The 26,823-nt window shown below is 46.0% G+C and overlaps 2 protein-coding genes across 2 annotated transcripts in view; one reads left to right on the plus strand and one right to left on the minus strand.

The window, feature by feature from the left end:
- LOC6493920 (zinc finger protein jing) overlaps window positions 1-26,823 on the minus strand; it is a 118,408-nt gene that overhangs the window by 13,707 nt on the left and 77,878 nt on the right. The window lies entirely within an intron of this gene.
- LOC26513803 lies at window positions 7,353-8,314 on the plus strand. Its single transcript, XM_014908453.3, has 4 exons — window positions 7,353-7,504; window positions 7,565-7,756; window positions 7,825-8,057; window positions 8,114-8,314. Exons 1-4 carry the CDS (start codon window positions 7,465-7,467, stop codon window positions 8,132-8,134), a joined length of 486 nt encoding a protein of 161 aa, XP_014763939.1. The 5' UTR covers window positions 7,353-7,464; the 3' UTR covers window positions 8,135-8,314.

The following is a 26,823-nucleotide window of genomic DNA, read 5'->3' on the forward strand; positions in this document are numbered from 1 at the left end:
CAATAATGAATGTTGTTTGGGATTTCCATTCCCGGTACTCGTAGAGTTAAGGAAAAACAAAGGCTTTTCTCCTTCGGAAATTTCAGTGACGAACTGAAATTGGTTGTGTGACTAAAAAGTATGATAATTTTTTGGAATAATTTAATTGTTATATAATTTAATATGTTAAAATCATAATATATTTAACTTTTAAGGTGAAATATCATAAAAATAGGAGGTTTATATGCGAGAATTTCGTCACCTACCTAGTCGGCCTTCTATAGTAGTGCGATATTTCCAAGACTTGAAGCGAATTAAATGGACGTGGGACTTAAAACTATGCTAGTTTTTTTAAATTGGGTCGTCGGAGAGTAATTTAATTGTTATACAATTTAATATGTTAAATAATTGATACAATCAACTTCTAAGGTGAATTGTCATACAAATAGGAGGTTTGTATGTGTGCAGCTCGTCACCTACCGAGTCGGCCGTCTATAGTAGTAGGTGCGATATTTTAAAGACTTTAAGCCAATTCAAATAAAAAGAGAGCCGCATACAATTAGACCTCGTCCAATGACTCAATTTACCACTGCGGATCTCGTAGGTTGCCCGAATAGCCGAACTCTCAAGACAAACACTGAGCTGCAGACTGAGCTCAACCTGCAACCTGAGCGTGGAACTGAGTAAACAGAAAATAGGTCTTCCGGGCGAATGAAAACATTGTGCTCCGGTTCAGTGGTACGTGTGTGTGTCTGGTACTTGTGCTCGCATATGAATATCCCGCCTGACTGGACCCCCCCTGTGGCACCCCAATTATAACGCGCTAAACAATAAAGAAAATAATAATAACACACATGTGTGTGCTTGTATGTACCCACGGATGTATGTGTATGTGGTGTGTTTGTCCTGAACAACCCTCGCTAATGAAGCTGCAGCTCAGCCCTGTTTGCACACGCAATTCGGATTTTGCTTACTTCTTCCTTTTGGAAGACCCGGCCATGGTAGCGGACACGAACGCGGACCAGGACCAGGAGCTGGACCTGGAACTGGAACTGAGTTTGAGCATGGGTTTAGGGCCCAGGGCTTTAAAAAAAAATTAATCTGGAGAAAAAACTGCAACAGCCGCATAATTGATACAGTGTTGAGTTGAGTTACCAAAGGGGGTACTAAAAACTGAATGGGTACAGAACCACTCGAAATATCAGTAAAAGTTATGTAAGACCAGTAACCATCTGCCTGGAATAGTTCGCCAAAATTAAAGATATTGTAGAAGAAGAATAAAGATATAGAATATTTGGAGAACCATGAGAAACAAGATTATTCCACACAAAATATATTATACAAAAAAAATTGAAAAAAACTCCCAAATACAAAACAGTTTTAAGAATGTTTTTTGTTGAGTTCTTAAACCGATATTGCAGGTAAGAAAAGGCTCCCAAGGATGTAGTAATGTGTATATGTATGTGTAACAGGTGATCCTGCTTGAAAAATGTGGTTTATTATGGGTCGGAGATAATATCCTTCGCAGGCGAATCAAAATACTAAGCTGAGTATGAGTAACTCTATGATTCGAAAAATTCAAAACTCGATCCATTGTTTTATTGACCGTGTGTCTGTTCGTTTCTTCTAAGTAAACTTATTATATAATTTTGAAGCAACATGGCATGGTGCCAAGGTAATTTGGTTGCAATTTGATGAAAATCCTTGTGACGAATAGGTCTTAACTACGGATATTGTAGCTATCGTATTTTATTTGTAAGATATAAACCCAATATGCTGACAAAAAGCGGGCAAGAGCGCTTAGGCCACTCAACTGCATGGGATACATCGAAAGTCGCTTTGGATGGCCAAACACTTGACACCTCTTCCGGGATAGTTGTAATTGATGTTTGCTGTAGATGCTTGGTGGGGCTATATGGTGTGTCTATTTGGAATATATTCCATTAACTATTCCGAAATCCTCCGGAGCAGACTAGTTTCGGGAAGCGAGTGAGGCGATTGGGGAGGGACGGGACCGCTTTGTTTGCCGGGAACAAATACAAATACAAATACAACAACAAGAAATCACAGCTGCGGGCAGCACTGCGCTGGCGACGTCAGCGTCGACATAAAAACGCACCGCCTGCTGGGCATCCACAATTCCATCTTCTCTGGCTGGAACTCCCCCACCACTCCCGTTTGATTTGACATTGTTGGTAGTTGCCCGCCATCTGCCGTCCCGTTTGCTCTGTCAGTTCCTCCTTTTTCCCGGCAAACATATTGGTGTGAGTGTTTGCTGGTGTTTGGGCCGCTTTGTCGATGGTGTTGATGCACACTTGCTGCGCTTTTTACAGGCCTCTTCTACGGAAAGTTTGAAATTAGTTCTCTGAAGTGTCGAAAATGTGCAAACAGAGCCACGTTTTTCTTTTATTTTTTTGTTTAAGGATACATATGTACATACATGGTCTTTTAAATATGTGCGATTGAAACTTTTTCAAACAAATCCTTAATTTACTCCTCGAACAATGCATTCAGATGAAATCGGATGATTCAGAAGATAGACCGATTTATCTTGGGAATGCAATGAGGTTGGTATAGTTCCACGCGACTCAGACATTAGCGGAGTTAAAGTTCTCTAAAGATACACCCATGGAAGTTGGGGGGCTGAGATAGAGTTGGCATAAAAAAAATAACTTATCATGTACATACATATGTATATCTAGCATTATGTTCTATTTGCAACAATATGTGGCTGCTGCCTGATCCGACACTATCCGGAATATAATTCCCGAATTGACAAAAGACGATAGCGAACTATCCACTCTATGCTGTCACGCTCCTGAAGGAACTAGGAATGAGCCCTTTATGTTCCACTTAAAATTAAATAACCATTTAATGGAAATTCCAAGTGAAATTCTCTGCTTCTGTACCGCTGGCGGGGGTTGTCTTTTCAAACCCCAAGCCACCTATGCCACCTTTAATTGTCCTTCTCTTTAGCAATGCGGTTGCTTCTTCCGCCCCTTCTCCGGCTATTCTGCCCAAATTCTGCAAGGGGGTCCTTTGTGCGGAGCAGTTGGCTTGCGGCAAGTACGCCTTGGGGCGCCATAAAATGCTTAATAAATTGCAAAAGTGCGTCCAACTCGGGGGACAGCAGGGCGGTGGACGGACTCACGGCAGATACAAACATATTCTAATGAAGCGCAAGTGGAAAGCTCTGCGAAGGCCCTCACAGACACATTCACACACGGTGTTGGGGGCGGGATTGGGCGTCACCGGGGCAGGGCTTGGCATGCGGGGCACGTAAAATGTATTGAATAATTACATTGGGTCGCTTAACGGCATACGAAATCAGCCCGATGCCGGGCTCCACTCGGGCCGAAGTCAAAGTCTGGGCCGCGTCAAGTGGTGGCTCGGTTGCCGGCCGGACATTAGCCTAGCCTATCCCCTGCCCGGCCCCCTCCAGGAGAAACTCTCCTGCTGTCGCGTAATGAGCGCCGCAGGCTTGAAAATTTCGAATCGCCGCAGGAAATAAGCTTTTTGGATGACTAAGGCCCCACCGAGGGGCGGGGGGATAAAGATTGATGAATCCACAGAAATGCATTTCGCCCGAAAATTGAATTTCGATGGAACTCGGAGGCGGGGACAAGGAGCTGCGGCAGCCGGAGGCCGTTGGCCTCTAAGTAGTGCTAAAGTATCAATCAAAATGCGTTCTTCGGCCAACAATCGTGGAGTTACGTTGAATTCCACCGATGCTCGACCAAGGTGAAGAGACGCCTCATCTTGAAACCGAATCTTGGAAGCGGGGAGCTCTTGAGAGGCATCTGAAGAAAGGTCTGAGCCGAATAAACTGTTACCGAATCAGAGAAATAAAAGAAAACAAAGCCAGAATTCCGAAGATGATTTATCATTACAAGAGGGATGCTGCTGAATCGGGGGAATTACATGCATATTCGGGTGTCCAGGGCTCGGGGAAATTAGCTATGCCAGTAGAGGTACGTGTGTACATCTTTATATTCTTCCACAGAATTGGCTATAAAAGTATTATAAAATGCAGGCTATACGAGTATTCTTAATAAAAATGCAGTGAAATGGAAATTACCATCTCGCAGAATAGAAACAAACAATAAAAAAAAGTATGGGGTTACTCGTTCGAAGATTTTTATATTCAAAAATATTCTCATCCTAAAAGAAGCTGATGTGAGTTCATAAGGGGCTTTGAGTTATTCATTTACGAGGTAAGCCTATTCTTAGTTGTGTTGAAATACAAATGATTTTTCGAAATTTCTGACATTTGAAACTATACTCATAAATCACCTTTAAATTTTACCTAATATGGAGCACTTCGATAAAGCTATCTTAGGGCAGGGATTAAACTTTATACCCACAGCTTTAAAACTCAGAGGCTATATGTACATATATCGACTCAGGAGGTGATCCTGAGCAAGAATATATACAATTCTTAGGGTCGGGGATGTCTCCGAAGATCTGTACCAAAGATACTAGTACTTCTACAATCTAGATTGTCGTATTTTATTAACCCTTTTACTATTTCTCGCATTTTAAACTACTTATGTACATATATGACTTCTTCATCAAAAGTCAATAAAAAACAAGAACCAGATTTAATTTTTGGGGGCGGGAGGAGGCGTGGCAGAATTTTGAAGCAATCTTGAACTCCGTCGGTCTTATAGGAGTCTAGATGTAAAATTTTGCAGCTCTATCTCTTATGGTGTCTGAGATCCACGCGTTCACATGGACAGACGGACATGGCTATGTACATACATATGTATATCGACTCGACTGTTGATGCTGATCAAGAATAGATACATATATATATATATAGATGATACAGATTGGTTTGGAGATGATACAGTATATCCTTGTAGTCTACGAGTAAAAGATATAAAAAGGTTGGGTGGAATTGAATTATGCATCGTAGACAGCGACCGAGGTTATTCTAAGGGGAGAACACGATTCCGGACTTATGGTAAGTGTTGTGTTGTAAGAGTTTTTAAACTCAATGTTCTTCTCCTTTTCGTTTTCCCTGTTTCTCATCCCCCAGAATATAGTCGCTTTGGTCAACAATAACGACTAAATAAAATAACGACAAAATAACCAAATTAAACCTGAGAAAAATATTGCTAAAAAGTACCTTATTATGGTATCAAATAATTATGATTTACCAATTTTAATAAATATCATTTTGGTATCTGACTTGTCGTCCTTGTGGGATGATTTTTACAAATTTATACTCTTTAAAATCTTGGTGATTGAACTTAAAAGCAGAGTTTTCTGCCTCAGACCAGGGTCGGTTATTTTTTTGTCAGGATTTCAACAGGATACTTGCAACGGGGAGCTGGCAGCGCTCAACATGCCGCACGATGTCGGTTGTCTTAAATCTACAGACGACTGTCGCAAAATGAATGCTCAGCAGAGTCAGCCGTCAGGTGCTTCGAGTAGAGCCCGGGGGTGGCAGTTTGGGGATTCTGTGGTCCGGGCACTCCAGCAGATGACCACAATTTCTGTGTTTACTTTCAGTTTTAGGGATTAATTAAGGCTTGACGGAAGAAGGTGAGTCTTTATCGTCCGGAGAGGAGTGGGTTTCTCTAGGACAGTAAGTCGAAAACAATTTGGTTGAGGCATGTCGTCGTCCGGAATTCCATCCGAAATTGTGTCTTCGCGGCCGAATCCATTAACATTAAATGGTAATAAACGGCAGAGAACTCGAAGATTTCAACAGCCCGGTTCTTCGAATCAAGATCAGAGCTGCGATGGGTCACAGCTGATAAATTTATTAAATGCTCCGGGGACTCGGAAGACGACCCAGAAGAGCTCTGGGCTCTGGGGTAGGCCATGGCGGCTGAAATTTAATACCAGTTCGGGGGATGACTGTGTCGCTGTCGATGTGTGCCCGATAGTTGTTGCTGTTGGTGTGGATGTTGCTGTTGCTGTTGCTGTTGCTATTATTGATGTTGCCTGGTGTCATTGTTGCTGTTGCTGCTTTGATGAGGCGGCTGTCATGCGGGGTTTCTCCTCGGGCCCTTGCAGACGGACAAATGATTTTGATTTCAATTTTTTCCCCTTTTGTTTGCCTCCAACTATAACTGCACTCCCCTCCAAGGCAGATACAATCAGGAAATATTTGATGACTGCGAGGGAAATGTTTTATTGTTACAATGTTCCATTAATGCCACAGCATCGGGCCCGGGATGTGGGCAGACTTTCGAGCATTGCTCGAGCTCCCCGTGGACCCAGTTGAATGCGAAGGTAATAAATTCAAAACACTTGAAACTTCATTTTCTCATATTAAATTTCCAATGGCGCAGAGCTGCCAGGTGGAGGTTGAGGTGGAGGCCACAGGACTACAATGCAGTGTGCCATTGCCATGTAAAAATTGGCACCCAGCCACTGGCTTCTCCTGCCACAGGGATACGTCACAAGAATTTGCATATGAATGCCCGAAAGGGAATCAATGGGAGCTTCCAGGAGCACTCGCACATGACGTGTGACTGCAGACACCATTCACCCCCTCCCAGGTGCATCCGTGCATCCGCCGCAGTTGTAGTCACTGTAGTCGAGGAGCACTTGCACTTGGCAGAGAGGTATTAATGATGACATTTGAATAACAATACATCGGCCGAGGCCAGGGCCTGGCAATGGAATTCAAACGGATTCCGCCCACCCCGACTCAATCCTCCAGCATCTCCAGCAATTACATCTCTCTGACAGACTACTTCTTATCCCAACGAAACCCGTTTGGAAGGAGCTCTTTGAACTTTGAAGGTTTTCATACTGACCTCCGAAGCCTTAATCGAATTAAGCGCAAAACCCAGCCTAATCGTATAAATCCCAGGTCGATGTGCAGATTTAGAACACTCGATTTCACAGTTCTTAGCACCTCCGCTGGCCGCTTACTGCGCCTTTGCATATAATAAAGGCGGTTTCCAGGAACCGCTGAGCCGAGCCCAGGCAAGTCGATGGCAGCCCACGTAGCATAATGAGCACAGAATTCTGGAGAATTTGCCAGGGGAGGAAGAATTCATTAAAGACGGCCAGCCGGGCTTTCTCGTGGTCTGGCAAAGATGCAGGCGTCATTCCGATGCCATGAATTATGGGGATCCGATCGCCTAATCTCGAGTAAGTTCCGATGTAAAAATTTGTTTTCTTGCAAAAAGAGGATTTAATGGATAATAGTCATTGAAAAAGATACTTTGACTAATTAATTCCAAGTTGAAATTTGGATATAAAGTTGTCGCAAGAATATTCGTTGCAAGTTTAGCTTAGAGAGGATTTTTAACAGAAAACGAGAACTTATTCCTGGATACTCGTACTAACTGAAAAGGGACACGAAGAAATGATTTCGTTCTGAAACGCTTAGAAAGACACCAATAGATTTGATTACCAGTCCGGGTTTATAGCACAATAGTTAACTTAAGTTTTATAATCACAGTCGCTTAGATATTTACACAAAAAATATTGATCAGACAAGCCAAAATTAGACGTGAAATGTGGATATATCTAATCCTCTTCTGGCTGCTAGGACCAGGTAAGGACACCAGCCTCGCCGCCCCTGGTTATTGGGCCACTAAACAAACTCTTTTCCCAGGCATACTGGGCCAGTGCGTCGACTGCAACGCGAAGTGGCACTTCCACTGCAAATCGGAGCACACAGGATATTATTGCGCTGGCAACAAGAGTGTCATCGAAAAATATACCCTCTCCCATGAGGATTTTGCCACCAGTACTGAACAAATTATCATGCCGTTTGACGTCTGCACACCATATCCCTACATTCTACGTATGATCAGCCGTTCCCTGGCTTACTCACTTGGTTTAAGGTCTCCTGCTTTCCCACTTGTTCTCTAGACTTCGCCGAGAGCTACTGCTGTCTGTACTCACCCAAATTTGGATGCCATGCCGCCCTTCACCCTTCACTGTACAAATTTGAGAAGTCCGTTGGAAGATACTGCAGTTTGTGCAAGAAGCACTGCCGTTGTGTGACGGATGAGGCGGCACCTAGACACCGGTTCTGGGCGGCGGTTCGTCTTTTAGGGATAGTCGCTCTGCTGAGCGCCTTTCTGTCGTCGTTGATGGAATCGGTAGGTTGCCCTGCTCTCTGCCCATTAGGTAACTTTTCTCCTTTCTTCCCAAACAGACGACGGCATTGAGTTACTAAGACAGAGCTGACTGCCTCCAAAAAACGACGTTGGTGGAACCGATCTAGATGCTAGAGGACATTTGGAAGTATGGAATACGCTCAAGGGATTCAAGGGATACATGCCTGGTCACTCGGCCTATGATTCATCCAAAAATTTTAGTGTATTTTAGGGTTTGAAGTAAACAAATTAAAATACAACCACAATCAATCATGGGAGGTACAGGAAGATGGTACAGGTCTCGAAGTCTCGAAAGGCTGTCTATGTTTTGCTTCTTTGAAACTAGCAGTACATTTTTCTATTTGTCGAATAGATGAAAAGAAAATCATATCCCAAAAATTGGTCAGCAAACAATGTTGTCCATTGCCAAAACACTTGAGTGATTGAACCTGGCGACTAGCCATCCAAGATCTCCCCAGTCGGAGGACAAATGGGACGAGGTCCGGGCAGCCGGCCGCGGTACGTGACTGGGAACATTATTGTTTGCTTATCTACACCTAATTGCTTCTGGCTACACTTAATAATACGGTGCCACATAGGCACAGCGTCATCGCCGTCGCTATCGTGGTCGTCATGGCGAAGTCATCTCCACCCAGCGTGGCTCAAGGAAGGCGGGGAGCTCTTGGACGAGTTCGCGTTGTTTGTTCAGCTTCCCACTTTGCGTTGGTCGATTCTTTCCCTCCATTTTCATTCAGCTCGGGATTTGTTGCACCATAAAAAGGGCTTCTCGAGACTACTCCCCCTTGGACCAGGGCTTCCCCCCTCTCCCAGACTCCCTTGGCTATTGTGCGCGGCGTGCGGCAGGGAGGCAGGAGGCAGGGAAGCAGCGAGTCTCGGAGCCGCGTCTGTGGCTATTTGTTTTCTCGTCGACCGTAGACCGTCGAGCGTTCTGTTGTCTTCTTGTTGTTCCTCGGCTGCTCCTCCGCCTCGTTCTTTGCGCTTTTTCAATTTGGTGGGATGAAAAATTTCATTGGAATTGGTTTTTATTGTGGGGCCCTTCTGATGGATTTCTTTTTTCGGAGGTACAAATTGTGTGACGCTAATGGAGCATTTCTGCGGAGGCGGGGGCGTTCGAGAGTGGCAGAGACATCAAGCATTGACACGGCTCTTTAGTCCAGCTCTCGGTTTGGACAGAATAGTTTACCGATAAGGTCCCAGGAAAGTGAATCATTTGTCATAACTGACCATTGCATTACCCTCCTGCCGGCTTTCTAATCAAGGCAGCCTCCATCCCTTGGCCTCGAACTGGAGTGCTAATTGTTACGAGTTTTCATCCCCCCAAAGGAGAAGGTGGACATGGGGTGTCTCCAGTTGCCATTGAGTGGTAAGCCGGGGGAGTGGGCAGGAAAATGTTAGGTCTCCGGGCGTCGTGTCCTGACGACTTTTCACCACTCTCTGGCAGGAATGTCGATGCATTTGTCGCACTGTGACAATTGCTAATTTCACTGCAATCGGAGGCGTGGCACAGGAAGTGCGTGACTCGCCCGGCTGGCGAACTGCAAAAATCAATTGATGTTTTGGGGAAGCAAGGGCGGCGGAACGAACGACTGCGAACAATAATCAGGCCAATAAACATTTCATTAACAGGCCTCAGAGCCAGTACCAATCATAACAACAAGAATGCTGTCTGCGGAGCAGTCTCTGGATTCGGGATTTGGGAGGGGAAAACAAAGGCCCTTCCTCCTTATCCTCCCTATTGTTTGCTCCTAGGAACATAGACCCAGGAGGCAGACACTCCATAGCCGCCACTTTCGATTTCATATTCGAATTACTTGAGCCGGAAATTGTACCTAGAAGGTCTTACATATTGATGGAATACTTATCGTAATCAAATGGGTTTCGAATTTATCAATCGGTGGTCGCAGATTACCAGTCAGTTCGAATTCATACCTGAAAGAGATAAGAAACGTTAAAGTTAGTTAACTTCGGCCAATCACGATACTTAATAATTTGGGTATTAGAACAACTTGGCTGCTCCCCGAACTACTCCCCGATTCCCACCGTTAACGGCGCAGACATCTGCTCGTAACAATCAAAACAAGAACAATAGGACAGCCTACACGGCCCGATCCCTTCCCTGGGCCCAGGCCCAGGCAGCTCCCCCAGAACTGGTTAATCCCACACAAGCCTCGGCGATTAACGAAGCTAGACCGAACCGAACCCAAACGCAGACGTGAACCCCAACTCAGTCCCAGCCCCAGTTCCCAACCAGCTCCCAATACCAATTCCGAGTCAGGCCCAACCCTGAGCCGCAATGAAAATTGCACCCGAAGAGAAGTTGAGATAACAACTGCAGATATCCGGAGGCAGGAGCCGCAGGAACGCTGCCAGGGACTCCCGCAGAAACAGTGACAGCATGGGGAACCAGTAACAGTCACAGTCCGGGACAGAATAACATCCAGCCTTTCAAAGCACGACTGACTGCGGGCACCAAATGCAAGTAAAAAGTAAAACAATTCCAATTAAAGCGATAGCGGCAGTAGCCAACGGTAAGTGCACTGGGCGAATTTGGGTGGCAGGTCTTCCAAAAATAACAATTGCATATAACTAAAGCTCTTTGAGTGTAGGGGCTAGATAGCTTAATAAAGTGCACAAATTTGCATAAATATCAGATATCTAAACACCCATTATTTTCAAAGTAATATTTTTTTTCTATGTATGTTTTTTTTTTCAGTGATTTGTTTAAAAAAACATTGTTTAGAACTCTTTGAAAATAAGCATTCATGAAAAGATTCATTTTTATGCACTTTTTATATTTTAGAAGATGATAAATAATCCACTTTTAATACCAAACAAAAAATAATGTTTAAATGTGTTGATTTAGATTCTCTTCTCAGTGCCCGAATAAACGCCACCGCCTTCGGAAAGGGTTAAGGCCAAAGGGCAAAGCGCCTTCCCTGGGTCGAAAAGGGTAACAGGAAGTCCAGGAGGCGGGCAGCCGGAAAGTCATCCCATTAAAGGCAGGGCGATGGGAAATCCAATTGCAGATATCCAAACTAAATAAGCATATAGATGGGATTAAATTCACAAAGGTTAACAAACAAAAATAGCTGGAAGAAAACGCTGGGAAGAATCGAAAACGCGCATACCCTCGAAGGGAGCGGAGACATGGAAGTGAGTTGAAGCAGCCGAGTGGAAGAGTTTAGCATTTGGTCCTTGGAGAATCATAACCCATTTGCATATTGTTGCATGCTGGCGGTGGTTCTAATTAATTTATGATTCGTGTATTATTCCAACCTCCTGGTCAATGGGAACCCTGTGCCAGGCAGGGTATGTCCAATGAGCGGGAAAGCAGCGGTGGTAGTGCACCAAAGCGAGCCGAGGAGCCTCGCCAACTGGCAAAACTCCCACGGAAGCTACACTGAGCGAAAGGCGCACTGCGCAGCCTTGAGGGTCGGAGAGCTGAACCCGAGGTGGCCCGGAGGGCGGACAATCAGATTGCACTCATCTGCGCGCTCGCTGCCATGCGAGGGTTAAATGCTCCTGCTCTGGGCATTTTGTATATTCAATTAGCGGCCGCTTCCATGTCGAACATTTCCGCTAGTTGCGGCTCTAACCTGGGCGGCAGGGTGACAGGGTGGCTGGGTGGTGGGGGGACGCAGTTCTAGGGTGGGCCCCTGCTGCCACCCACTTGTTTGCATTTCTAATGCAATTTGCGGCCGCAGCGCTTTTGTTCCTGCCGCACTGCCCCCAAATCGTGTGGCGTGTCGTGTCCATTAGCACCTCAATGCTCATAATACCTATTCATTTATGCAGCCGCTGCACGCCCCTGCCCCGCTGGCCCCAACCCCTGGACGCAGGACATAATTACCCCCTTCCTGGAGTCTCGGGCTCTTTAACTTTTCTGAATCTGGTATCTCGTATCTGGTATCTGGAGTCTGGAGTCTGGTGACTGTAACGGATACACATTTTCGAGTAGTGCCCACCCCGCTCCGGGCCAACCAGAAGCTAAGCTCTTCGAGCCACCGCAGAATGTCCTCATTCATTAAACTTTGGGTAACCCTAGCCCCAAGTCAAACTTGATTGACTATTGTAATTGCTGTGCATCCCCTGGTCCAGGGGTGGGCCAGAAACTCCCGGAATGTGCGAAGGCTTTCCAAGATCCGGCACTGCCTTGGGCCCACCACCCCGTCCTTATTGGGTTAGGACAATCTGCTCGTTTTGTCTTACACATTAGTTAAAGCTTGCGGCTACGGAAACAGCAACAAACAAACAACAAACGACTGGAAACACAACAAAACACTTAAGCGCAACACTTTTAATTTTACAGCTGGGGAGGAATGTGGGTGGTGGGGCGTCACACCCCTTCGGCGGGCTAGTTGGGGCGACTTGAAACTGATGCCCGGCACGTGGACATGAGGAGAACACGACGCCCTCATGACGAGCAGACACAAAAGGCAGACGTTCCGAAAACTGGCATCGGATTGGGTCTTCAGCACTATTCAGTGCGATTTACAAACGCTGTTCGACACTGGGACAGGGACGGGGGTAAGTGACGGGGACAGGGGTAGAAAGGGCACCCTGAGCCGTCGGCACGCGCACAAATTAGTGAGCAGCGCAGATATGAAAAGCTGGGCTCGTGCCACTCACTCACTCACTCACTCGCTCGCCATCTCGCAGTGTCGGGCAACAACAACAATGGGATTGCGTATAATCAAAAATTAACATAACAATACACTGGCTGAACAACGAGAACCACCACACCACGTCGGGCGCAGGAGAGGCAGAGTGTTGCCGGGCCAGGCCTTAAAAACACACGGGCATCGGGCGCACTGCGAACTTAAAGCTGCTCGGAGAGATTTCGATTCCGACTGAGCCCGTAATGAAAGGGTAAGCTCAGACAGGCTGGGAAAGGGTTTGGTCCAGGGTTGGAGCAGGGGCAACGGGGTATGGGGGTTTTGGCGAAAAGTCAGGGTCGGGCCGCGATGAATGGACAGGGGAGGTGGCACCCAAGCCAACATCAGGGACCTTTGGACACGGCGGGCGGCGGGAATGCCACAGAAACGGTCTTCATAGCCGCCGTTCCACAGCGAAAAAGATACGAAGGAATGGATAGAATTTTTTAGCCATAAACCTGGATGCCTGGATGCCTGGACGCCTGGAAACAGGTTTCAAGTTGTTCCATAAACCTCTAAAAAAACCTTGCCTAATTTCTGGAATGGGTCCGATTCGACCGCTATTGGATTCTACTTACTTCTTAGTGGTTAAGGGTCTCATGAGAACTAAAAACTAGGAATGCTTGGACGGGGACCAGCGATTTCTGATTTACTTTTCTTCAAAAGTACCGGGTTTAATGATTTTATGGAGAATATATGGATTCTTTGGAGACTTTGTAATTTAAGAGGCTTAGTATTTTCTTCAGTGTATGCGTGCAAGCAAAAGTAATGGGGCACACAGCTATAGAGAGGGAAAGGCAGTCCCAGAGACGGGCAGACAGGCACGCACACAGTCGCACAATTCGATAAAGAAAATTCCCAGCGGGCACTTAATTTACTGCTTTGCGTTCCGATTCATGTCCATTTCCCAGGCATTTCCCTCACGCAGCGCTGAGCACGCACTGTTGCTGCTTTTCTCTGGCTCGAGGATCGCTCGGAAAACTCATTTTGAAAACTCGAGAAATACATACAAATGCGTGGGTTCTTGGCATTTTAATAGCACTAAAGACTTGGTCCGTTGCAGATTAATTTCAATTTTTGAATAGATTTCTCAAAAACTTAAAATCATCAGCATAAAATGTTATAACCAGGGACCGTAATAATTATGAGAAATATTTAATAAATCACAAAATAATTATTATTTTATAATTTATAACATAAGCTATACTTTAATTGTCAAAATATATATCATTCATATAAAAATATGAATGGAAGATAGGAAGAGAATTGAGTACAGATCTATCTATCTATTCAATAGATTTAATTTTATATGTTAGAAATAATACTATGTAAGTATCTTTACAAAATACATAAATTTAAAAATTATTAAAATTCACATACATACACACATCTGTGATACATCTGTGATATCTAGTGATAAGCAAAAGTAAGCACATGTCAACAAAATTAATGCCTAACTTCTTAAAGCGACTTTACTAACGACGGTTTTTCAAAAATTATGCATTCAATTTGTAAATAAATGGAATATTTGGATCGAATATGTACACACGTGTTTTATAGTATCATTCTTTTCTAATCCTAATCCTTGTAGGATTCTAAATCCATTAGAGTCTTATCTATGTTTAACATTTGAGGATTTAGGGGAATCCCTTGATATTATGCAAATGTGGCAATTGATTCTGCAGAGTGCTGAGATCGATGGCGGGCCGTGATGTGGCCTTGAGTGCATATTTGCCAAACTGATTTGGTGGCAAGTGACTTCTCCGCCCTCCGCGCCCTGCAACCCCCGTGCACTTTATGCCTCCTGCCACACGTGGCGTGCACCACGTCGCTGAAGAGCCGGAGAGGGCATAATCAGCATAATGGGAGCGAGTAGAAGCGCGCATTATGATAATAATAGTGTGCCAACTGCTCCTGCCAGGGTTCGTTTCGGGGTCCGGCTCGAGGTCCGTCCCGGGGTTCATCGTTCCAGGGTTGCTAGGAAGCCACACCGAAGGGTTGCTGCGGCACATTCAAGCGGAGCGTGTGTTTTTGTTTAACTTTTTTTTTAATTTCTGAGGCATTTGAGGAATGCACTCGGCTGTGTTTGGCATTTATCATTTTTTGTTTTCTCTGACGGATGCTTAGGGCCCTTCACTGGGAAACAACAAAGGGCCGGCACCAAGTGGTTCTGATCTATTCTCCGGCGTGTGTGCGCGGAATGTTGAGTGGCTCAGAACGGAGTGGCGTCGAGGGTACAATCCAAACTGGAGGATTGTAATTATTTTACTCTCTTTGGTTAGTGAAGAATATTTGATTAACAAGATTACAATTAACAGAATACTTTTTATTTTTTCGTTACTTCTTATTAATATAACAAGATTACAATCAAGAGATGTATACAGAACCCAGTATTGATGCACTTTTCAGTAACGAAAACGACTTTAAGCAATGTTATAACACTTTTTTCATTCGAAAAGGGAGAAATTAGTAAATTTATTAATTTAAAAATGTTTAGAAAATTAGTACATTAAAATATACTATTGTTGGTATTTAAATACTCTTTTCATCTTTAATGGAACCTCCATGACTCGTCACCTACAAGAGCCGCGTGCACCAATCAATGTGAGGATGTTCCCCTCAATGAACAGAAGATAGATAATAGGACTCAGTTCATAGAGGCTGCTATGATTGACATGGAATCAAGTGCAGCAAGCCTTGTTCTGGACACATTCCTTGACAGGTCAGGCAATCGCATATCCCACTAATCATCACAAGCTGTGATCAAATATTCGGCCGGGTTTACTGGCTCTTTAAAGCCAAAATAACCAAAGGGATTTGTAGGAGCAATCCTCTTGAAGAGCTTAAACGTGTGGCGTCCTAATCCTATTCCAGTCTGGCCTCCCCCACTCTTCGCCTTGTCTTCCACATCACCGGCTCCACATCACAAATACGGCAAGATGGGCGGAGAAATGCAAGAAGCCGCTTCTGCTCGGTTCGGCTTTCATTCGTTCATCTCACTCGAGACAAAATCAAAATTCAACTAATTTGCATTTTCGATTTGCATATTTACACAAAATCCGGCCTATCGTCGGGCCCAGCCGGCCCATCCCCGATCAGGAGTTCTCTCATTGAAATTAAATTGATTGCAAATACTAAAGATTGACTTGAAGTGGGGGACGCCGACAAAGATGCGGATGCGGATGCGACTCGGAGGCAGAGTCGGGGGATCTACCTCCTGGCCGACTCCATGTTGGTTTAGCAAGTTCCATGCCCGGTTTTCGATTGCAGCTCCGCCCGCCTGCTGCATCCCTTCTGAGCCTTCCCTCGTCAGCCAAGGCAAAGTCAAAGTTAGGGCCCATAATTGCAGTTTGTCCGTCGAAGGGTTGCTCGGGCGGCTCGGGTTGCCCGGGCTGCCGTGCTGCCGGGCTCCTGCAATTGTGCCAAATGCCATTAATGAAAATCACAAACACGGCCGCTCCCCCCGAGCCAGGGTCGCACTCTTAACCCCGGGCACATGGCACGAAAATGCCACCCTAATTTGAAATTAAACAGCTCGCCGTGGATGGGGTGAAGGGTGTGCAAAATGCATTACCCAAGATGCGTTAATGGAATTCCAGGATCGAAGTGGAAGGGGGACAGCGATCCGTCTCCAGTGTCGAGGCAGTGTCCGAACGGGCACAAAAGCAAGCAGAAAGAATCATTTTGCTCTCGTCGCTTGAGCCGGAGCTGGGTGCTTCAGGTCACTCGGACTATTTAATAAACTTTAATAAACTTTGTTTGTCGACTGCCCCTCCTCCGGCACCCGGGAAAACTTGCGCGGAACTTTTGGGAATTGGCACAGCCAGCCAGGCAGCTCAGTTGCGAAACAAGTTGATTGAACAATTTATCAAGCACTCGTCTGCTGCCCGGGATGGGAGGTGGGATTGTGAGGAATCAGAATCGGAATCATGTCATGAGCGAATTGAAGAAATGACAGCACGCGCCTGAGCCTGACTCGTCTGGAAGCAGAGGGCTTCCTTCAGGTCCAACCCCTCGGCTGGCCGGCTTACGGCTGCCAACCCCGGCACTCTCACCCCGCAGTTGCCACTCTAATTCACCTAAACAAATTGGAATTTTTACAAAATTGGTTTATGATGCTGACATTTGTAAGGCTTCCGGAGGGCAGGAGGCTGAGGCAGCTCGGCAAACAAGATGGACGATAACCGAACAGTTGCCAAACGGAAAAGTGCAGCGGAGCGTTGAAAGTGGAGGCTCACAAGTGGGTCGAGGAGGCGGCAGTGGTGCTAAGGAGCCAGCGCGTCAGGGAGTGCTTGGGTTGTTCTTGGCCCAACAGGTGAAGCCGAATCAGCCGATGGGGCCATCAATAACCAGGTGACAGCAAGGTGGCAAGTGGATGACTGGATGAGTGAAACAAATCAATAAGCCGGAGGATGGGGTTGCAGATGCGGAGGCGGGATGATTGGGATGCTTGGGAGTGGAGTCAAGCGTCAAAGGCGCTGTCGGGGGAGAGCTCAGCGCGGTTGAGTGATTTACAGAGGGTTACAAGGAGCACCAGCAGCTGCGTAAGTTAGAGAATGTTACTTTCCTTTCCAGCTAAACTTAATTTGGCCGTGTAAATGCAATCTAGAAGCTCTTAAACCCGCCAGCCCCCGGCAAGTCCCAGGCCATTAAATTGATAAATATCCAAACTTTGCTCATAATCGCAGCAGCTCGACTGGCAGAAGGACGTTAAAAAGCTGGGGAGATCCGTTGGCGGATGGGAGCTCGACTTGAAGTTAAACATTTATCAAGGCCAACGAGTGGAATACAAACATAGACTGTGTCTGCGCCGCGTTTCGCAATGTTTGCCCAAACAATTTGTGGGTGTCCGGCCGGAGGAGGCGGGTCTCCAGCCGGATGGTGATCCATTTAAATTCCGTACATAAATTAACGCACGGCCCGCCTATATCTCACATATGTCGGCAGTCAGTCAACTATGTCCATCTCCACGCGCTCCTGCTCCTGCTCCAACTCCTAATTCCAGATTGCGGTCCAGCCTTTCACAGAGTCCTGCATTCGTTTGCCGCCTCATTGCACGGATCGTTTGAGTGACTGACTGGACGACATATTGATGTATTGGCTGCGTGCATTGAATGAGTGTCCGTCGGTGGTTCCTGGCCATGTCAGCGCCCGAGACCTTCCTAATGTCGAACGCTATCCGGATAACCTGACTGCCCCTCTCCGCCGGTAATCTCCGGCGACCGTTTCATTACTTTAAATGCTTTACACGTACAACATTTAGGCTTTGACATCAGAAGCATCCGAAGGGGCGTGGGCCCGGCTATGGCCAGGAGTAGAGCCAGGAGCAGGAGTAGGGCCGGAAACGTGGGCAGACACGGTGGTCGGGGGAAGCTTGTGTGTTTTTTTTGGCTGGAGGTCGAGGGTTGGTGCAGCGAACGCACGGAAAACGCATTTCGCACGCAATTCAATCAATTCTCCTTTGTGACTGACAATCTTTTTGTCACGGGAAGCGAATCCGAATCCGAATGCGTCTGATGAGAATGGATGATGTCGTCTATGACAGCTCCCTCCTTCTGTTCCACGTCTCAGACAGGGCAATCGGCTGCCAAGCGACGAAGGCAAGCAACAGGGCAGAACTCTTGCTGATTACAAAGATGCTTCACAAATTGCTCTTCTTACGGAGATCTGGATAATAATCGGCACAGACGAATCCAACTTGAATACACAACAAATCGAATTAGCGTTTCTACAAACTAAATCAAACATTCAGGTTCAGGTATCTGTACTGTACTGGGAGATTTTTTTTGTACCCGTAATTTCCACAGGACGCTCGTAAAGTGTACTGATCAAAATCAACCGCGGAGTTGATCCAGCCAAGTCCATCTGTCCGAATCTGTCTGACATGTGGAATTGCACGCCTGTTTCCGTAATAAATAAACGGGTATAGCCGAGAAATAGACTAGGAAATTATGCTAAAATAGATATTATTTATCTTCTTAAACCCGAAAGGAAACCCCAAAAGTATGAAAATACGAATAACCTTCATTGGAAAATAGAGTGGGGGGAGTACCGGCCTTCTACTCGCCTTCTTTTCAAATCACTCTATTCAGAATTTCGGAAGTGAGGAAAATTTGCCTTCAAATCAAATAATTATAAAGCCCGAAGAGCAAATACAAACTTTTCCCCCATTAACTTGAAGCTCGCATGTATGAAAGTTTCTAATTTAGGCGCAGACGCAGTTGGCGGACGCTAATGAGAAAACGAGGGGATTGGCTAGCTATTTGTGATTAAATACATTTTAATTAGTATTATTGTTTTTGCAGACTTTGTGGCGCTGCGCAACCCCTCCTGCCTTGCGCCGAGCACTTGCCAAATTAGACATGCAACAATAATGTCAGGAGCAGCAACAGGGGTTAAGTTAATCAAAAGGCACCACACACGGCCCGAGTGCGCCCATCGGGCAGCGGATCCCCACATGCCAAGTGCTTCCATCTGAGGCCGCCCAGCCCTCCGCCCACCGGACTAAATCCCAATCAGAGCTGCTTCTTTTCCGGCCACTCCTTCGGCGGAGCAATTAACTACGCTTTGATTAACACTCCGCACTCGCTGCTGGCGGCCGTTGACAACGACGACGACAGCTGCCCCCCACAGGACCCCGGCCACCCTCTACCACCCATTGCCACCCCCATCTGGAGAAGGAGCTGTGCCAGCCAACGGCGCTTAGCGCCCTCTGTTAGCTAACAGCTGTCAATTGCAGCCTCGCCGGCTTAGGCTCTGTTAGGCGCACAGTGGGGCAGTCCTTTGCCGTCGGCGCTTTGCTCTTCGTCCTGCCGGTCCCTTTGTAGTCCTGCGGAGTCCGAATCGCTCTTCCAGGCCGAGCCCAAGTGTGGCAAGTCAAGTGACAGGGTACACTTAGAGATAAAATCGCTATAGGGAAGCACAGAATTCACAAAGTTGCAGAGTACAATAGAACCCCTCAGTTTTAATCTCGTTTTCATGCCCATGAAATGAATTTTTATACAAAGCCATATGTATGTTTATATTATTTCCATTGACCTTTTACCCTCTAACTTCCAATTTCATTTTATGGGCGCAACATAATCTCTAGACAATAAACGATTTAATTAGAAACGTTCGAAAATCAAACAGATTTTTGAATTGTTGCTTCATATCAGATTTTTTATTGGATCTAAACTATAACTGAAAATAATAATTGTATCATCGTCTTGTATTATGCATAACTTGTATTTTTAAGCTCATACAATAGTTCCAATACAATAGCAATATTTTATATTCATCCACATTTACAATTAATATCGAGTTAAAAAGTTCCCTCTATTCATTAAAGTCTATTAAAGTCATTTTTCTGATAAATTATAATTAAGCTTCAGTGTCGGTAAATATTTAAAGTTTTGTAATATCATTGATTTTTTGGCCGTGTAGCCGTCGCTTGGTGGTAATTAAAGTGCACTTCGTGCTTTTGACCAGTGTGGCATCGACTGGCAGTTTATTAAGCCACGCAGCAACCCCAGCTCCCGGCGACTTCCGTTGGCGTTTCACGGATGTGTCGCCCTGGGTTGTACTGTAATAAGTTATGACACTTTTAGCGCCCACTGTTCCTCGTGGGTCTCTTTCGATGTCGGTGAGCCGAAAGGGTGTGTGGCGGTGTGTGTGAGCCACCCCTTTGTTTTGGCCGCAAGAAACCCATTGAAGCGCATAATCGCACGTTAAATGTGTTGTAATTAAAATATTAATTTCTTCGTTCTTGCACCGGTCCCTCGCCAGCCGGTAGTAGTCCCTCCCCGCACCCCATTAGTCTCGTAATCAGCATCTCGGCAACCATCGTCTTGCAGTCTTCCAGGGTATCCACATTCGTGGTCGTCACCGTCTGCTGCCTGTGGTTTTTGGCCTGTTGTGTAATTATAGTTTTCGGCATTCCTCAGTTTACTAATTTCCGACATGGGAACCACCCTACCTGGAACCTCCGGAGAAATAGGATGGGGCTGAATAGGATGGGGGAGTGGAGTTTGCGACTGGGAAATTTCATCCAAATTGCTCTTGCTCAAGAATCAGGACTGAATAATCCCGATTAGAATATATAATGGCACGAGTAATGCTCGCCAGGGCATATAGGAAAATAACAATGTTAAGCCTTAATCAACAGGAAAGCGGAAACCCTTTGGGACGCCCTTCAATTTGTTTTCCCGTACATTATCAGGTTTAGTTAAAACTTCAATAATAATAATGACGTTAGACTCTCGTTAGACGCTCGCCTGTTTGCATTAGATCCATTAGGCAGTCCACGAAGGGCGCCGGCACGGAAGCCCAAAAAATGAATATTACTTAGTCGGAGATCTCAGCCAGTTTCCATGGGAAGTTCAACCCCAATCCTGGCTGGTCTAGCCAGATGCGGTGTTGTAATCGGATATAATTCCGGCCTCCAGAGGACGGCCGAGGACTGCGAAAAATGGTGCCCAAAATGGAAGAAAAGGACGTGCCAAAGACAAACAGGACTCGGGAACTGGCCCAGGCCCCGGCTACTAAGCCGTCACTCTCGGCGGGTCGGACTTTCGACTTTCACATTTCATTTGCGAAAAACCAATTGGAAAAAAATTAAATGAAAACCCGTGTACAACGAACACCGTTTTTTTGTGGCCCAAGTGACACCCGTTTGGGCTGATAACGGGTGAGGCTTGGAGGCCTCCTGTGGCAAGTGCGGGCTGGGGCGTTATAAACAAAAAATTACTCGCAGACGTGAGTTGCATGCGAAGCTCACCGTTCTTCGTTCTCCGGACTCCGGTAGCCGTCTCCGCTCGACTTGTTGTCTGGTTTTTGCTGGTTTGTTGTTTTTTGCTCATTATTTGCGATATAGAAAAAAGCAAAAGCCAAGAAACTACCCTCGTGTGTGCGTGTGTGCTTTATTTGTTATTAAACGGATCCCCGGATCGGATTTGGCCCTGGGCCCGGTCCGTCTGGCGTGGGGTCGCCAGCCGACCGTTACAGGCACTTTGTAATCGAGACTGACCGCAATTATGCTTCATACCTGGACCCTGAATCGTCGCTATTCCAGTCCTCATTAACGGCGCTCGGGGAACAGGCTCCAAGCGAGTCCTGGAGGACTGGAGGCCCAAAGTGTCAACAGATAAAAGCCGGCGCTTCTACACTTTCCGAAGCTCTCCCCCTATTTCGCTCAGTGCCCCAGCTCGGTGGCACTTCTCTTGTTTCCCCGAGCCAGTAGTCGGTGGAAGGCAAACAAAAATTGCATTTCAATTCAATTCTGATGCTTATCGGCCCTGTGGCTGTTGCCCGGCAACCCCCACGAAGGCCAACGAGCCCGAAAAGGGAAAACAAATCTATTTTGCCGTTTTATCCACTCGCGAGGTTGTGCCAACTAACAAATGGCTTTCATTTCACTTGCCGACTTGCGGCAGATAAGCCGCCGCCCACCCCTTGCAAGTATCCGGTCCCCGTACTCCGGATGGCAGGGAAACATAAGAAGACCATCTAGACGGGACCCTTGTAGCTCGCTCCGATACGACTGCACGTGACCGAATTATTCCCCTTCCCCGGCAGCCGTGTGTCCTGGGAGGATGCTTCTCGTTGTCGCTCCGTTACCGCATTTCTTCGGATTTCGACTGTCGCCTCCTTGGCAGACGGCCGATTAGCATGTCGAGCATTAGCTCTGCCTTGGAACCCAATCAAAACCTGCCGATATCCACACAGGTAGATACTTGTGTGTGTCGCCATAAATTAAGTTAGTGACAATTTGTTGCTACTTTAGTCATTGCCTTGTTAGGCTCCAGGACTCTGCTCGAGAAGAATTATGGGTCGTTGTGCGGATTAATGAATACAAATGTCCTTATTTCCCCAAACGGTGAGACAAAAGTATAAATATTGTGACGCATCGATTTCCCTTTGATCTGGTGTATCCAGGATACGCTGGGAATATTCAATATTCACACCAGAAAGCATATCATTTACCTTGTTTATGAGGGTAATGAAAACCCTAACAATTGGACTAATTAGTGCCTTTAAGCATTGATATAAAGTTAGTGACGAAACTTATTGGGCAGATGTTAAAATTCTATTCAGCATTTGTCCAATGAGAAATGAACATACTTTTTGACTTTTGAGCCAAATAACTTTTTAGATAAAGTTTTTGCAAAACGTTAAATATTTTATTTTTGGGTGTTATTAGCATACAACTTTATTAAAATATCCAGTGACGAATGCTCTTTTAAAACTCATGTCACTGCAGATATAGTTTTTTGACAAAATTCTATATTCTTAAGATGTAAATGGAATAAAAGACTATTTCGAGCAGGTGACGAATGCAATTTCGAGGCCAATATCCTCTGATATACATTTTGGGACGAAGGCATGTCCACTTTATATTCACACATGTCACAATATATGTATTCCTTTTCTGTCAATATATGTATGTGTTTTAGAGTGTTGCTAACCATTATATTTTAAACACAATTCAGCCAAACAGCATAGGGTAATTAAACAATCTGTCACTTTGTAAACAATTGGGGCTTATCTTGGACAATCTCCAGCTTTTCTGGCAATCAATACTGGACAAAAGTTCCATCTTCGAACTAATCTGGCCTCCTCACATGAAATGGTGGTGCATCACCATTGGTTTTTGATCCTTCCATTATTATGTTCGACTTGGCACCCGCATGGCGATTGAAATCTCCCGAAATAAATGAGAAGCCACCACCCAGGACGTAGGGTTGAGGGTATTGGATATTCCAAGAAGCGGAAACGGCTAATCCTTTTCAAGTGCCACATGCCGTGGATAGAAAATGCAACATTTGTGTCCAAGGCCGCAGAGAACATTTGTTCCGAGCGGTGCTGCTGCTGGCGGTGGTGGTGCAGATGGGTTGGTGGTGGTTCTGGTCACTTCCACACATCCATCCAAGGAGAGTCGCGTGGAAGTAAGCCGACAGCCGCGTGCACCGTAACTTAAAATAATTTGGGTAAACAATGGAAGTGACTTGGGTCTGGCGGCAATGACGACACGTGCATCTCCTGATCCCGAATTAGGGCGACAGGCGCACTGCTCTCAGCGGGGAACTCGGTCCAAGGTCGCAGCTCGGAGCGGTAGCAGCTGCTCCCGGCTAACCTCTCCGGGTTACCTGGAACGCGAGTACAGCGATTTTTAATTAAATCCCTAGCATTAAAACATAAAATGTACGGCGCGATTACTTTAATCGCCGGCACATATGCGCCCAGGACGAAGGACCAATGGCAGTGCCCGCCACCCGCAAGCCCCCCGCCCACCGGCCAATTAGGAATCATAAATCCGAGGCGCAACTTTTTCCAGCCACCTAATTGCAGGAAGCATAGGACATAAAAACCATTTCTGGTTTGGATATTTCCCAAAACAAGGACTCAAATTGTTTGACAATTAAAAAAGGAGCAATCAACTTTTGGACAGCCAGGACAAAGCCGTCCCCGTCCTGCGAAGCGATACATCCGAATGTGTATATAAAAATTTATAACACCGGACTGAACTCTTAATAAACGGGGATCGGAATGGCTTGCATTTGTCAGCAAAGTAAGCAAAAAGCGGCGAACAAATAAAAATGTAAATATTAATAAGCGTCAATATGCGTTCAACCATGGCCAAATCCTGCCCAGCTCGGCCCGGCCCGAAATTCAGGCAAACAACCGAACAAACATGCCCGAAATGCCGCGGTCAGAGTCGAGACTCTCCCACCCACTGCCTCCCAGCCCCTTGTGCCCCTTGGCCACACCACCCGACCGCCGCGCACAGGAACGGCAAGAAAAACAGTCAGTCAGACAACGAGGGGAGATGGCAATCTCCCGGCACCAACATACTGCTCTTGCCACCACCCACCCACTGCCCACTCGCCGCGTCCTAACGCCCCGCCCGTCACCGTCCTTTGCCACTCGAAAGGACTCGGCCGGAGTCGGACGAATCGCTAATGTGAGGCTAAACGCCACTCCGAGGCTGAAGCCGATTTCCGCCGCAGGACCTTCGGGCTTTAATGCTTCCACAGCGAGTTAGGTTCGGAAAATAGAGTGGTGGAGGACTGGAAATAAAATACGAGTCTGGCGAATTTTAAATTTGGTTATATTTTTGGCTCCCCATTGTTGACTTTTACTGAATTTCCCATTGCTTTAGAATTGCAATATTGCGTACCATTTCTATTAGGTCTTGTATAATAAAAGATCTTGAACTTTAAAGTAAGGCCTTAAACTCAGGACAGTTGGTACGATTTCATCAAATTAAATCTGTATTTGTTCTTTTTTTTACATATTAGTTTAGAGATTGGGCTACACCTAGAAAACATATTTTCTTTACGGTTTCCGAATGTAATACCCGTAGTATTTCTCCCATTGTGTCAGAAGTAAAGCAGAGATTAGATTAAACCAGGATTACTTTCCAAGATTAATGTTTGCCGAACCCCAAAACGGTCGAATTGTTTCCGCCCAAAACTCAACCTGAGATCAATTAAAGTAAAATGAATATTATTTTGTAATTTATAATTATTCTTGTACATTTATTTATAGATTTTTTTTTACTGAGGATACATTTTTGTAGCTATACAATGCGTCTATGAGGTTTCTTCCTATTTGCATAACATCTATTAGGAAATAATCCATAAAATAGTTTAATTTAATATAGTGTATCTTTTGTAACCCATTGAGCACGGCAGAGTTCTTCTATAAGGTCACATCAGTGGCGGTTCCAGTGGCAAATCGTTGTTTAGCTTTTTTATCGTTTATTTTCCCCCTCACACTGCCAGTCCCCTTCCATGTGTCACCCCCAGCACGTCCATCCTGCCCCGTGGCCATGGACATCACCATCGTATCAACATCAAGTCGCGGACTTTTGTGAAATGGAACTTTCAACACCGGAAGCAGCGTGTTGCATGTATTTATGTAGATATTAGGGCAGTGGCTGGCCCTCCAGCTACCCATGTCGTTTAGTGTTTGTGAGGGAAGCCAGGGGTGGCTTCGCGGGGGGCTTGTTGTTCTCTATGAGCAGGACTGCGGACCAGATTTGGCAGGGCTCGGCACCCCTTTAACCCTCGCCGGTGGCGTGCCAGCCGAATTAAGGTGCATGTTTTGTGCGCTGATATATGCCGAACAGCCCTTGAAGAGGAAAGGTTGGAAGTTTCAATCCGAATCTTTATGGCCAGTTATTGAATAACATTGTGTATTCATGGACCGACGGGAAGTGTGCTTTCGTTTAGCAGGCGGCAGGCTGAGGGGACAAAGTCAATCTGAACGACTTGATTAAAGGTCATTTGGATGAGATAAGTTGAAAAGAAACAGAGACCGAAAAAGGATCTGAATCCTTGCACCAGTTAAGAGTCGCTTCAAAGCATTGCTTCACATTTCAAGGAGGCTGTGTGCCGAGCTGACCTCTGGTAAACAAACTGGAGTAGTCTATGCAAACAGGACGCAGGTCGAGGAGAGTCCTTCGTTTGCTTGCGGTCGAAGGCTCTCCTGAACCGGAGTAAGCAGCTCGTGCCGGGAGGCCATCCCCGAGCCTTTAATCAAATGCAATGCATGCTGCAACCCCATCGAGGATTACTTCCACGTCTCGGGCGAGGCCAGTTGTTGTTGGCATCGGCCGACGGCCACTGCTGGGTTGTCCAGGCTGCATGTTTAATTTAAAAAGTGTCACGCGGCTGGAGGACTCCTTCCATGATGCATGCTTCATCAACATCAATGAGATGTGAAAGCCTTTGACTCGCCCGGGGGATGCCGGGCGGTCCTCTGGCCAGTTTCGTGAAAACCTGTTTGATCGGAACTTGTTCTTAAGGGTTCCTGGCCACTGTCCACTCTCCGATTAGGGGCAGGAATCTCTCCGTGGAGGGAAAACAAAGACCCAGGACGTCGCGTGTTCAGTCATATTTCCCAGCTCCGAACCTTGACGGTTCCCGGGGAGTGGGGTTGGAGAACAGTAAACGATTTCCCGATAACATCTGCGGCGGTGTAGCGATTGAGCAGCGAGGGTTGCTCATTGCATAATTATGCCATTGTTCAATGAAGTTCGCAATGCCTCGCTGATATAATCTAATTTTCCCAGTTCGGGGGTAGCTTTCGCTTGGCAGGAAAGAGCTGGA

The sequence above is a fragment of the Drosophila ananassae genome, chromosome 3L (assembly GCF_017639315.1).
Source record: "Drosophila ananassae strain 14024-0371.13 chromosome 3L, ASM1763931v2, whole genome shotgun sequence".
NCBI lineage: Eukaryota > Metazoa > Arthropoda > Insecta > Diptera > Drosophilidae > Drosophila > Drosophila ananassae.

Excerpts from the sequence above, each read along its gene's own strand:
- LOC26513803 (XM_014908453.3), top strand. The coding sequence starts at position 7,465 with ATGTGGATATATCTAATCCTCTTCTGGCTGCTAGGACCAG. Across the intron at positions 7,757-7,824 it reads ACCATATCCCTACATTCTAC|ACTTCGCCGAGAGCTACTGC; the intron begins GTATGATCAGCC and ends CTTGTTCTCTAG. Across the intron at positions 8,058-8,113 it reads TGTCGTCGTTGATGGAATCG|ACGACGGCATTGAGTTACTA; the intron begins GTAGGTTGCCCT and ends CTTCCCAAACAG.